The 13,862-nt window shown below is 43.4% G+C and overlaps 1 protein-coding gene across 6 annotated transcripts in view; it reads left to right on the top strand.

Annotated features, from left to right (window-relative positions):
* The window catches only part of ERBB4 (erb-b2 receptor tyrosine kinase 4), a 975,001-nt gene that overhangs the window by 802,218 nt on the left and 158,921 nt on the right, over positions 1-13,862 (top strand). For all 6 annotated transcript variants that reach the window (XM_048869092.2, XM_048869089.2, XM_048869091.2 and 3 more), the window contains 3 exons: positions 5,174-5,306; positions 8,659-8,781; positions 11,313-11,411. In XM_048869092.2, the coding sequence (XP_048725049.1) occupies positions 5,174-5,306; positions 8,659-8,781; positions 11,313-11,411 (355 nt within the window). The remainder of the gene's footprint in view (positions 1-5,173; positions 5,307-8,658; positions 8,782-11,312; positions 11,412-13,862) is intronic.

Genomic DNA, 13,862 nt, shown 5'->3' with positions numbered 1-13,862 from the left:
AAAGAGAGAGAGAGAGGAGTGATACTTGCAAAAAAATTAGTGCCTAAAAGTGATCAAGGGATGATAGTGAACAGCAGTGAAATGTGAGGTTTCAGTGCAGTTATGGTGTCAAAAAAGTGATGGGGTCAAAGGCTTGTCATTTAAAACTACACAGGAGAAAGCATTTAACTCTGGGGAGGAACTCAGCATTGGCAGGAAGATGAACAGGATGACCTAATATCTCTTTCCCTCTGTAATGTTTGCAAGATTGTATGACTTTGAAGACATGATGGTGGAGCTATAAATGAAGTACTATTACAATGAAAGAAATGTTTACTATTCCGTTCCAAAGCAAAACCTACCACAGTTTTATTGCTTAAGTCTTACTGGTTAACACTTAGCAATACTTGTTTCAAGTCCCACATGATCTCTACTATGCCACTTTTGGGGGCATAATAATGAGTAGAGTGTTTACACTCAGCTCCTGAAGTTTTGAATAACACATGCAAATTTCTGCGGTCTTGAGACTCTATTTGGATTACCTACAAATATTTGGATACCTAAGTGATGTGTTAAGCGCCTAAGGATTAGTCACTTTCCTATGGGTAAGCATGATAATGAACATTTAAACATGGGAGCTTTATTACCCAGATCTGGTCATTTAATTTGGCAGATTTAAATTTATGCTGTCTGAATTTGATACAGTGCTTCTGACTGATCAGATCTGTCTGATTTCAGACTGGTCAGAGGAAGCAATTGGAAGAATCCATTGGGATTTTCAGCAGGTTACTCAATGTAAAACTCCTCTGTTTTCGACAGCAGTACAGCATGATATTAATAGGCCATATGCGTTCTTTCAGTGTTACCTGTGTATGGTGCAGGCGTGCTCTTGTAGAGAAAGGTCGTCTTCATAAAAAATATTTTATCATTGTCCAAGTGACAGCTTCAACTAGTGTCGCTTTTTCAGAACCTCCTTTGGGAGAGCCTTTGTTTTGTTATTTGTATGAGAAATATTAAGATCTACATGTCTTTTTAATGAGAGTTTCTACCTACTGAAATAATAAAATACTATAGTAAGAGCAGAGGTAATGGATGAGGAGCAACAACACCTCACAGCTTGATTTCTAGCTATTAAATTAGACTTTTCTGAAAACATGTATTTATAAAACTAGAGAGACAAGATGAGTGAGGTAATATCTGTTATTGGACCAACTTCTGTTGGTGAGAGAGACAAGCTTTCACCACGTGGAGCTGCTCTTCAGGTCTGGGAAAGGTGTGTGTGTGTGTGTGTAATATAGGGACCACTTCACCCCGGACTGAAAAGCGGCCATGTCTGTGGGGAACTGAGATGTCATTGCATAACAACATTAGCAATGTTATACAGCTGATTTGTATCCATTTGAAAATAAAGGAGACATTTAGGCAGGCAGAATGTAATATCAAGTTGTGTGAAACTTTCATAATGACACGTAAAACCAAACAAAATGATTTCATGTTTTCTTAAACACCTGGAACTTTCACCAGGTCACAACGTTGCTCTCTCTAACCTCTCGGTGTCTGAATTTCCGCTTGTTGACGATCACATGGTCTCTTTCAGCATTGTCCATCAGTTCTTTCTCTCTCACCCTGTCACTTAGCCTTTCTGTGATGTCCCATCCGTTGCATTGATGACTTCTTATCTGCTTTCAGTTCTCTCCTCCTCTTTCTTTTCTTCCTTTGATATGATTTTTGATTCTCTTCATCCCTCCCTCCCTCTCCTTCACCCGTTTCTCTTTTGTCCCCACTCCATTCGGAAAGTCTGCCCGGCCAATCCCCAACCCTGCCTCACACCGCAACATCTGCTTCCGTTCCCACTCTCACAATGCAGTCTCTCTCTGGTGGACATCATATCACCCAGGCTGACTTCCTCCACTGCAAATTCATTCTCTCTTCCTTTAGATCTTCTGTCTTCCTAGCTAAACAACTCTACTTCTCCAACTAGATTGAATCCCGTGTCCTCAATCCCAGTCACCTTTTGCCGCCTTTGACTCACTCCTCAAACTCTTCTGCCTCCACTTCTCTCTCCACACAGGATCTCACCAATTTCTTCAAAGAGATGATTGACAACCTTCCCTCTCCCCTCCTACAACTCTTCCCTCCTTCTCTTCTGCCACAGACTCAGAACTGTCTTGTCTGCTCTCCTACTCTAATCACTCTACATGAGCCAATGACCTCCATCCCAACTCCTGATCTTCCTTATGCCCACCCTCATCCCCTCCCTTACACTTCTCCTTAACCCTTTGCTCTCCTCTGGCTCTTTTTCCTCAAAATATGGATATGCTTTAATCTCTCCCATTTTAAAATAACCCACCCTTGACCCCACTTGCCTTTCCAAATATTGCCCTTTCTCCCTTTCATTTCTAGGCTCATTGAATGCACTGTTTATTGTTACTGTCTGGAGCTCCACTCCTCAGATTCCATCCTAGACCCTCTTCAATCCAGCTTCTACCCCTTGTACTCCACAGAAACCACTCTCCCCAAAGTTTACAATTGTTTCTTCCTAGAGGAAGCTCAGCACCATGCTCATCCTCCTTGACCTATCAGCTGCCTTTGGCTCAGTTGACTGTGGTCTTTGTGAAATCTTGTCCTTGCTTGGCTTCCAGGACTCTGTGTCTTTACCTCTCTAATATCTTCTTCAATGTGTTTTTGGAGAACCCCCATCATCTCCCCTCCAGCATTCTGAGGGAATTCCACAGGGTTCTGTCTTTGGTCTCTTCTCTTCTCTCTCTCTACACCTTATATCTAGGTAAGCTCATCCACAAACACAAATTCAGCTACCATCTCTATGCTAAGAACTGAGATCTACCTCTCTACAGAAGTCTCCTTCTGTCCAAATTCAAGTATTGGCCTTTCTCTGACATTTCCTCAAGGATGCCTACCCATCAGCTCAAACTTAAAATGCCTAAAGCAGAGCTTACTCTTCCCTCCAAGTCCTTCCCACAACCTCCTTTCTAGATCATGTGGACAGCACCACCATCCCGCCTGTCACTCAGGCCCATATTCTTGGTGTCATCTTTAGATTCAGATCTCTGTCAAGGTCCTCACATACAGGCAATATCTTAGTCTTTCAGATTCTTTCTACATAACATCTCTAAGACATACCTTTCATTTCCATCTACTCAGCTAAAACTCTCATCCAGGCTTGCATCTCACATCTTGACTACTGCAACACCCTTTTCTCTGGCCTTGACAAATGCAATTTTATCCTGCTCATATGCATTCAGAATGCCCCTGCAAAGATCATTTTACTTGCCCATCACTTGTACCACATCACCCCTCTCTTCGCATCCCTCCACCCACTCCCCCTTCTTTATTGCATCAAACATGCGCTACTTGCCTTACTTGAAAAGGTCTTTCCAGCCTATCCCTACCCTACCTATCTTCTCTCATTCACTATGGAGATGTCCACTCCCACCTCCAATTGCCCACTTGTTTTCAAACAGGAACCTTTGGGCTTTGGGCTTTCTCTCAGACCACCCCTCAGGCTTTGGAGAAGCTTCTCATGAACATCCGGAAAGCTGCCTTGTAAACCTCCTTCAAATCCCCCTTTTACCATGGTGCCTACAAAAAGCTGACAACAGTTAGGCTTTCGGTGTGCTGAGACCACAGCCTGCCATGTTGACCAATATTGGCTCATTGTTTCTTGTACTCATCATTTGTCTATCTCTTGTCTTTTGTTTTACACTTTTAGCGATTTGGGGCAGGTCCCATCTTTTGTTCTATGTTTGTACAGTGCCTAGCACAGTGGGGTCCTGGTCTATGACAAGGGTTCAAAGGTGCTAGGGTAATACTAAGTGTGATGGGGTATGTAAAACTTACTCTACTACAGCCACTAAGGGGTTCCAGCACAGAGTAGCTACCTCTCCAGCTGTGGCTATTTGTTTGACCAGCAAGAGTTGGGGTGAGAAAAGATAGGGGTTGCTGAAGAAGCTGAGAACTACCCTGCATCAGCAGCATACTTACAGAAAGCTGCCCAAGATGTAGGATCAGAAGCCCTGGTTGGACTGTGGTGAGACTGCTGAGGTGTGGGGAGTAGAAGCCGTAAAGGGTTACCCCTTCACCTATGCTCCTTGAGCAGAAAGAGAACTTAACTCTTTGCTACCAGGTCCAGGAGGAATACGACATAGGGATTTGAGATTAGCTGGAGTTGAACTAAGAGGCTAGGGCAACAGGGTCGTAAAAGTCTGGTGTACTCCCAAGGAATTCATGGCCAGATGAAAGGGGCGAACTCCCCCCTCAGAAGTTCACAAACCTTTGTGCCGCTGGGGCTGAGTTGTGGGTGCCAGGGAGGGATTTGTAGTTTTTTTGGTGCAAGCCATGCGTAATTTGGCAGTGTCACATGGTTTCAACCTTAAACAAGACCTAACCTGGCAGCCTTTGTCTGTCATTTGAGTTTTGGCATTTGTTTGAACCCAAATATCATAGCAAAACTTAGGGGGTACAATCACACGCAAAGTCAAGCCGAACAGAAGTCCACTGAACACTTATCAAATAAAACTGCTGAACTGTGCTCAGCTCTGATATGTACCCAAGGTGAAATTTATATGGACACTGGGAGCTAACATCCTCACGCTTGTAAAAACATCAGGGCTTCAGGTTCACATCTCCATTGAAACATGGCACCTCCCACAGTACAGTATCTTAAGCACTCTCTCTGAAGAGGCCCCTGTAGCAATGCCTCTGGAATTATGTGATTCTTTCAGAACCAGCCTTGATTAACTTATGATCACAGCCCAAAGTGGTATCAGGTAATCTTTCATAATTTCAGTGTTATTTTTTATCTCAATATGCAAAAATAAGAGTTAATCCAGTTGGATTTAAAAAGGGAGACATCAGATTAGTTAACTTCCTTGCAGAACAAGCTTCTGGTACATGTATCCTCATTTTGCCATTGCAGGTTTGCATTTGCCATCAAAGTGCATGTTGTATTTCCTTGTCCATGACTTCACAAGAATGCATTAAAAAATAATATCCTAGATGTGAAAATGGAAAGCAATGCCACACTTAATGAGCTTTCCTTGACTTATCATCTGACATGACTGCATTTTGAGAGCTATACGCTTCATAAGTTTCCCAGGTGGTTTATTTCATGCATGCAGCTGTTCTTTGCTCTGTTTCCCTGCCTTGCATTAAAGTCTTTGATTCTGATTGGTAGAACCCCCCTGATTGCTGCAGGCGTGATTGGTGGACTCTTTATCATCGTCATTGTGGGCCTGACATTTGCCGTTTATGTTCGGCGGAAAAGCATCAAAAAGAAGAGGGCCTTGCGGAGGTTCCTGGAGACTGAGGTGAGGATATTTTCTGTTGTACCATTCAGAAAAGCTGAACATTTGGAAAGATGCAGGGTACTACTCTACTTTTTACACAGAATATATTAGGATTCTATTCCAACCCCCACTGAGTCCTTGGAAATACTTCCATAGACTGGACTTATTGGATAGTGTGAATGAAGCTATTCTAGGACATTAGTTTTCTATTGATACATCCAGAGGTGCTGACTTTCTGATTTCCTGGGAATGCTCGACCCCGCCCCACCTACAACCCAGGCCCACCCTCACTCCACCCTTTCCAGCAAGGCCTGCCTCTTCCTGCCCCTCCTCTTCCTTCCCCTGCTCCACCCCCGCCCTCCCTCTTCCTACCCCATTCCACCCCTCCTCCAAGCATGCCCTGCCTTCACACTGCCTCTTCCTGCCCCCGCTCCTTCCCCTCTCCCCAGCGCCTCCTGCCCGCCACTGAACAGCTGATGCTCAGCATGTGGGAGGGGGAGGAGCTGATTGGCAGGGTCCATCAGTGAGTGCGGAGCACCCACTGTTTTTTCCTTGAGTGCTCTGGGGCTGGAGCACTCACGGAGTCAGCAACTATGGATACATTAGTTCATATATTTTAATGACAAGAAGGGAGCATTATGATCATCTTGTCTCACATACATGTCCCTATCCTGTTCCCAACAGAAATTAGGCCCTAATTTATCTAATTACTTAATTGTACATTCAAAGCCCATTGAAGTCAGTGATAAGACTCCAGTTGTCTTCACTGGGCTTTGGATCAGGCCCTTGCTGAAAACGAATGGTGTTAAGCACATGCTTATGTGCCGGAACTTTCATTTATTACATGTTTGTACAGTGAGTAAGGCAATGTGGTAGTGAGTAAGTTTGTACAGTGAGTAAGACAACCTTTTTGAGGCCTGTAGGCACTATCCCAATATAAATAATAACAAAATTGCTTACTGCTAAAACTTCCATTGATTCAGATGGGAACTGGACTAGGCCCATGGTCCCATTGGCTAAAAAATGAGATGGAGCCTTAGAACAAACTATTTGGGCCCAACGTACCCTGCCTAACATCCTGGCTTCACTATTGGGTGGGGAAAAAACAGTCTCAGTGCTCTTCAAAAGCTTTATTTTTGGTTGGAAATGCATATTTGATCATCATTAAAATTTAATCTTAAATTTTCAGCTACAAATGAAGGTCGACACAGGATCTCCTAAACCCTACATGTCTGACACACTTTCAGAGATGTATAATACAGACAGATCCATCTAAAGGGAAAAAAAGTTTAGGAAAACCAATAGTCATTGATCTGCTGATTCCATTGTGTTATGATTGGTGTCATTAAGGTCTTGCTCCTGCTCCCATTGAATTCAATGGTGCGAGATTGATCCCAAATGACTTCCAGAGCAATATTGTGTTTTCATTAATCTTCTTCCTGAATGGCTGCAATTTTGGGTTGTTTCTAATTTTTATTAATAATAATCAGTCATCCAGGAATATCAGAGGATGGAATTGATACTATCCTGAATATATAATTGTTTAAGGTAAAGTTTGTAACCAAACGTTGGTTAAAGATAAATTATTGCAAAGAGCTTTAGGGAATGACAGCTATTTTATGTGGACACTGAATTTCCATTAACAGCTCTCTGATTCTCTGCTTGGGCTAGCACAGGTGAGGGTGGGTGAGGGGTTACTCTAACCTGTGCCAGATGGCAACCATCCCCAAAGGACTGTCCAGTGGCTGAGCACTTGTGACAGTTGCCATCCTGGTTGAGACACTGTTGAGTGAACCAAGGACATCCACAGCTAAAAGTATGAGTTACTATAGCTTGAGCTAAAGAGCCAGGCTTTTTAGCTGAGGTCTGTAACAGATCCATAACCTCTGCAGATCAACACACAGAGATCAATGGGTTACACCTCCACTCTTGTTATATCTCCTTCTTGCTGCTCTCCACCCCAGCGTGCCCCAGTGCTGGTTGGCTGTTGGGGATGGTGGTTGGAGCAACGTACATCAACTCTTCATCTTCTGGGGATGGCCTTAGACTGGGAGAATCCCTGGCATGGGTGAAACCCCAGATTCCATCTCCTTTGCACGGCCAGGGCAGCACAAAGGGGAATAGGAATTATTTGGGGGCAAGTTCTGTGGGAATCTATGAAGTGAACCAAGATCGTGGCCCTGTGTGTGTTCACCTCCCATATCTGTATATTTTTTTTGCTTTTTTTTTACATTTGACCTACATCTTCCACCGTAAAAAGTACTGAAAAGTAAACTATATTGGGGGCCAGAGGGAGGCAACCTTTGAAAATATTGCTGTCAGACTCTCCGTACTCACTTGACTTGTTGCTGTTTGTTTTTGTTATATATTTTCTTTAAGTACTTTTTTAAAGTAATTTCCAGCTACTGGTATTTCTACTTGCACCAAAGCAGTTTGTTCAGCTAAGTAGTCCATGATGCTCGTAGAAGCATGATAATAGTGCTCAAACTGAAGAGCACAATGCACTTAGCCTTGTAAACAGACACTTTGAAATACTGCAGTGGTTTCAAACCAATTTGAGTAGGAGTAGCCCTTAATTATTTTCCTTCTCCTGAGAGAGGACAGGCTATTTGTCAGTGTTTAGAGTATTGTCCTTTTAATTTATTTTTCATTTATTTTTAAAGAAACATTGTTTTTCAGTCAAAGGCAGTATGTTGCTGAGATTGGCTGGCTTTTTGACTGAGCATACCTCTGTACTTCATTCACAAACTTTTTTGGATTGTAATTCACAAAGTACCAGTGCTTGCAATAAATTAGCTGTGGCTGTAAATTCTTGTTTTACTGCAGATGTTTTCTGCTTCTGAAAAAGCTGCCCCCCTTTAAGGCACAACTAAAGCATAGAGCAATGAACCTTACTCCCCAAAAAGAGGATAAGAATTTGAAGAACCAATAAGTCACAATTATTCAAAAGCAAAACAGCCACTTTAAAGGGGCACTAAAATTACCAAAAATAGAATATGGTGCACTGATAATAAATGCTGTGTTTCCATCATATAGAAAACATTTATCTTGCTGCAATTAGCAAAAGTCATTGGGGACATATTGTGACATTGGTTCAGTTTCCAGTTCATAATTGCATCATGCAGCGCCTAGTGGAAACTGTATACTCCACTAGGATCCTTCAGTTGGTTTCTGTTTGTTTTTTACTGGCCTTGACCGGTTTCACTTGAAGAATCGATCCCCCTGGCACCAGTAGACCACTAGATCCATTGCTTTACTGTAATAACTAGTTAGCCAACTGGAATGAGTAGGAACCAGATGAAAATTTTCAACAGGAATTCTCACGAGGTCTTCCTGTGTCCGGTGTATAATCCTGATGAATTTTGATTTGCAGCTGGTGGAGCCCTTGACTCCAAGTGGCACAGCACCCAACCAAGCACAGCTTCGTATCCTGAAGGAAACTGAGCTAAAGCGAGTCAAGGTCCTTGGCTCTGGGGCCTTTGGAACTGTGTATAAGGCAAGTATCTTCACTGAATAGCGTCGAGTGGCCTTATTTCTGTTTTGAACCCTATGGATCACTGAAAGTGTTACATCGCAGTGTGGGACCCAGCCCTTGTCTATATAAGAGATGGGTCTGAATCATAACCTGAGGTCCACATGCCACAGCCTTTCAGGGGAGTTCATCTGTAGGTATGATGATGCATCTTGAGTACATATCTAGTTTCAACTGCTGATTTCAGCTTCCCTTGGTATAGGCCCGAGGGTTTCTGCATGTAGAGAAAAATCATGCCTCACACAAACATACAGGCCTGAAGAATGTACAGGATAAATAGTCTTGAAGTTAAAGAACAGGAATGGGATTTTGTGGTTCTATTTATAGCTCAATAACTGACGTAGTATGCACATTGTGCAAGCCAGTTAATCTCTGTACCTCATTTGACCGAGCTGTAAAAAGGGTATAGTAATAATTATCTCCCTTAGACAATAATAGAAACATAATTTGCTAAGCTTTGATCCTTTTCCCATTGAAAGCAGTAGCAAATCTCCCTTAACGTTTATTAAGCACTTTGGATTCCACAGTTTAACGGTCATAGTTAAAGTGCTTAGAAGCACTAAGTAGAGTTGGTTGAAAAAGAAGTGGGGAAAAATCACATCTTCAACATTTTGTAATTAAACTTGTGATGAAATTTCAAAATTCCAAGAAACCTGACCAGCACCTTATAATTAAGGCTAAGATTTTATCTCGGTTATTTTTAGTAAAAATCACGGGCAATAAACAAAAATTCACGGAGCCCGTGACCTGTCCATTACTTTACTAAAAATAACCAGGGGGCAGGGCTAGGTAGGGAGGAGAATCCCCACCCCCAGTCTCCTGTAACACCGCCATCAATGGCAGTTTGCTCCAGAGGCCTGGCAAGGAGACAGAGACTCTGCTTCTGGGAGTGCCAACCCTCCTCTGCCCAGCTGTTCCAGATCAGTCAATAACTGCCCCCTCACCACCCAACAGGGACGGAGGGAGCGCATAACTAGGGGAGCAGAGCCCAATACAGGCTCCTTGTGGAAGTGGGGCAGAGACACGCAGGCAGGAGCAACAGAGGTCAGAGCCAGGTGTCTGCAGCTATGGGACAGAAAGGAACATGGGCAATGTGGCAAACAATGCCTTACACTGGGTAGCTGCGATAGGAAATGGGACCCAGGGTGCTAGAGCCAAAAAGGAACCCAGACAAGCTCTCTGCTGCTGGTACCCATTCACTGTAAGTTGAGCCCTACCCAAATTGCCATTCCTAACTACACCACTGCTTGGAAGCAAGGCCGAGCAAAGGAACATGGATAGTTCTGTGTGTTATGGACATGCTGACATTACTGGGAAGAAATGGAGTTTTCATGTCAAGAAGGTTCATTTACATTAAAACTTTTCCATTCTGCAGTTTTGTCTTTGAATTTCCAATAGGCAGGATATATCTAGCGGGGGGTCCTGCAGGGGTCTGTCCTGGGTCTGGTCCTATTCAATATTTTCATTAATGACTTGGATAATGGCTTGGAGAATGTGTTTATAAAATTTGCGGATGACACCAAGCTGGGAAGGGTTGCAAGCACTTTGGAGGACAGGATTAGCTTTCAAAACAACCTTGACAAATTAGAGAATTCAACAAGATGAAATTCAGTAAAGACAAGTGCAAAGTACTGCATTTAGGAAGGAAAACTCAAATGCGCTACTATAAAATGGGGAATAACTGGCTAGGCAGTAATATTTCTGAAGAGGGTCTTGGAGTTATAATGGACCACAAATTGGCTATGAGCCAACATATGCAGGTGCGAAAAAGGCTAATATCCTTCTGGGGTGTATTAATAGGACTGTCTTATGTAAGACATGGGAGGTAATTGTCCCACTGTACTTGGCATTGGTGAGGCCTCAGCTGGAGTATTCCATCCAGTTCTGGGCACCACACTTTAAGAAAGATGTGGATAAATTGGAGAGAGTCCAGAGGAGAGCAACAAAAATGATAAAGTTTAGAAAACCTGCCCTATGATGAAAGGTTAAAAAACACTGGGCCTGTTTAGTCCTGAGAAAAAAAGACTGAGGGGGAAACTGAGAAGAGTCTTCAAATATATTAAGGGTTGTTATAAAGAGGACAGTTTGTTCTCCATGGCCAGTGAAGGTAGGACAAGTAATAATCAGCTAAATCTGCAGCAAGGGAGATTTAGGTTAGATATTAGGAGAAACTTTTGTAACTCTAAGGGTAGTTAAGCTCTGGAATAAGCTTTGAAGGGAGTGGGATGGAATCCCCATCACTGGAGGTTTTTAAGAACAAGTTGGACAAACACCTGTCAGGGATGGTCTAGGTTTACTTAGTCCTACCTCAGTGCAGGGGGCTGAACTGAGGTCCCTTCCAGCCCTACATTTCTATGATTCAGTGTACTTACTCTGTGTGTTTTGAGTTCTGATATTCCTTGCTGAACTGGATGTTGTATCATGAAAAGAGATATAGCCACGGAGAAAGATTTAACAATTGGTGTGGAGTTAATTTTTGTATCTTTCTTCCCTAGGGTATTTGGGTTCCCGAAGGAGAAACAGTCAAGATTCCTGTGGCTATTAAAATCCTTAATGAGACAACTGGTCCCAAGGCAAATGTGGAGTTTATGGATGTAAGTAAGAGGTGTACAACCTCTCTGACTCTGCCTATATATAATATGCTAGCACTGACAGTGGGAAAAAATCAGTCTGTAATCTCCACAAACTGTAAAGGTAATTTTCTGCCTATTTTTTTATTTCTTTCTATTTCAGTATTAAGTGGATGCCGGTCTAAGGGCTCTAGGTGCCCTAAAACTTAATTAAGCCTGTGTCTGTGCTATGATCCCCCGGCACATGTACACACATTTGTGCTTGCTGGTATCTACCTAGCATGTGTATAAATAGCAGTGTATCATGGTAGCATGGGCAGCAGCAAGTATAAAGCCTCCTAAAAGCAGCGGGCAGGTACTGGGCAGAGCTCGGCCATGCCTCTGCTGCCAGTACCCATGTTACCATGGCTATTTATACTTGTGCTAGCTAGCTGAGAGTTAGCACAAGTATACGCACACAAGCTGGGGAATCCGCTCCTAGTGTAGACGTAGCCTGATGCTACAACACACTACCCCCAGTAGCAACATAGTCAGGTCTAGTGTACAACCCTTGGCTCTCCCGCACCTCCCCGCTGTCATTTTGGAAACTTATCCTCAGCCCTCTCTGTCCTGCAGTCTTCAAAATTAGGGCTCAGAACATCAGACGTGTTAAATCAGCCATGTTCTATGGGAGCCAGTGCAGGCAGGCAGGTATACACCAGTGGAGGTAGTCTCCGCTGGAGCGCTGTCTACCCGGCTCCCTTAGGGGGTAGGGCATGTGTGTAAAGGGTGCGTGGTGAAACAGCTGGCATGAGGTCCCCAGTGGCAGAAGTCGGAGTAGGCCCCTGGCTGCTCTAATGTCCTCCACACCAGGCAAGGAGGGTCCAAGAGCTGCAATAACCAACCACGTGTAAACGGGGGAAAGTGAGAAAAAGTATATTGGATTTTTATTAGCCCGTCAGTTTTAATAATCTAGAGCAAGCGTTCTCAAGCTGTGGGTTGGGACCCCAAAGTGGGTTGCAACCCAGTTTTAATGGGGTCACCAGGGCTGGCTTAGACTTGCTGGGGCCCAGGTTTAAAGCTGAAGCCTGGGCGGTGGGGCTCAGGTTACAGGCCTTCTGCCTGTGGCTCAAGCCTTTTGGCTTTGGCTTTGCCCCTGCCCCCAGGGGTAGTGGGACTCAGGCTTTGACCCTCCCTACCTGGGGTGGTGGGGCTTGGGCGGGCTCAGGTTTCAATGCCCCCTCCTGGGGTCTTGTAGTAATTTTTGTTGTCAGAAGGGGGTCGCAGTGGAATGAAATTTGAGAACCCCCGATCTAGAGTGTTGTTAGTGAGAGGTTGGGATCATATTTTTATAAATAAGTTTTATATTCACAAAGTCCGTAAGTGCAATTTTCAGCTCAGTTTTAAGCGAAAAGGTCACTGTCATTATGAACATGTGTGTCTCATGCAGAGACAATATTTTGACAGTCCAGATGAGTTTTCTTCTTGTTTTTGGCAAGCCCTAAATTATAAAATTCCTCTTTTTAACTGGGAAATTACTGAAGACTTTTGCATTTCTAAGGTTGTGTGTGTGTGTGTAACTTGATTAGCATTAATGATAGCAGAAACCAAATGGAAACTGTGCTCCCATTATGTAGTCTACTCTGTCATTGATAAACCAGCAGAAATGTACAATTACAGCTTCAGCTATTTCAGACAAATTACCATGTGTGAACTCTCAGGCTTACACTGAGATCAAGGTATTTTCAACACTGTTCAGAGCATTGCACAGTTCATGCTGATGACATCAATAATCGTTGTTCACAAACAAAGAAGTAAGCCAAAGTAGGCCAAGTTGACTTCTGCTCTGATAGCCCTCCTCCACTGGGTGTTTCTAAGGAGGATTGAATGTTTATTTAATGGGCAAAGTCCCTGTCAGTCTTCTAAGTGAGTAGTAATAACTATAGATATCTGAAACATTAGGGTCCTGATGCATCATAGTCAAGCCTCCCTGTGAAATAAATGTGCAAAGAACGAAGGGCCATTCAGTGGGAGCTGAGCCTCTCTACTTAATGGCAGAATTCAACTCTGTGGGCCAAAACCTCAGCTAGTGTAAATTTGGCACAGCGTCCGTCACATCAGTGGAGCTATGTAGTTGACACCAGCTGAGTATCTGGCCCTGTCTGTTGATAAGTTATAAAATAAGAAAACAATCATATATAATAGTGCATACATAATGCCTGTCATCCCTTGATCTCAAAGCACCTCAGAAAGGAGGGCACATAAAGATGGGGGTACTGGGCACCGGGAGGGGAAGTGACTTGTCTGAGATCACCCAGCAGTTCAGTATCAGAGCCAGGCATAACCCAGAGCAATGCTTTATTCACCGGACCACTGCCTTCAGTGTATACGTCATAACATTCGATACATTGCTCAGAAATAAGGCCTGTCTCCTTACCCTTCTAGAAAGTTATAACAGTAGCATGTATCAAAAGCAGTCATGTTAGGCTCAGTCCC

This window comes from Caretta caretta, chromosome 11 (genome assembly GCF_965140235.1).
Source record: "Caretta caretta isolate rCarCar2 chromosome 11, rCarCar1.hap1, whole genome shotgun sequence".
Taxonomy (NCBI): domain Eukaryota; kingdom Metazoa; phylum Chordata; order Testudines; family Cheloniidae; genus Caretta; species Caretta caretta.
This window is presented reverse-complemented; position numbering and strand designations above follow the sequence as displayed.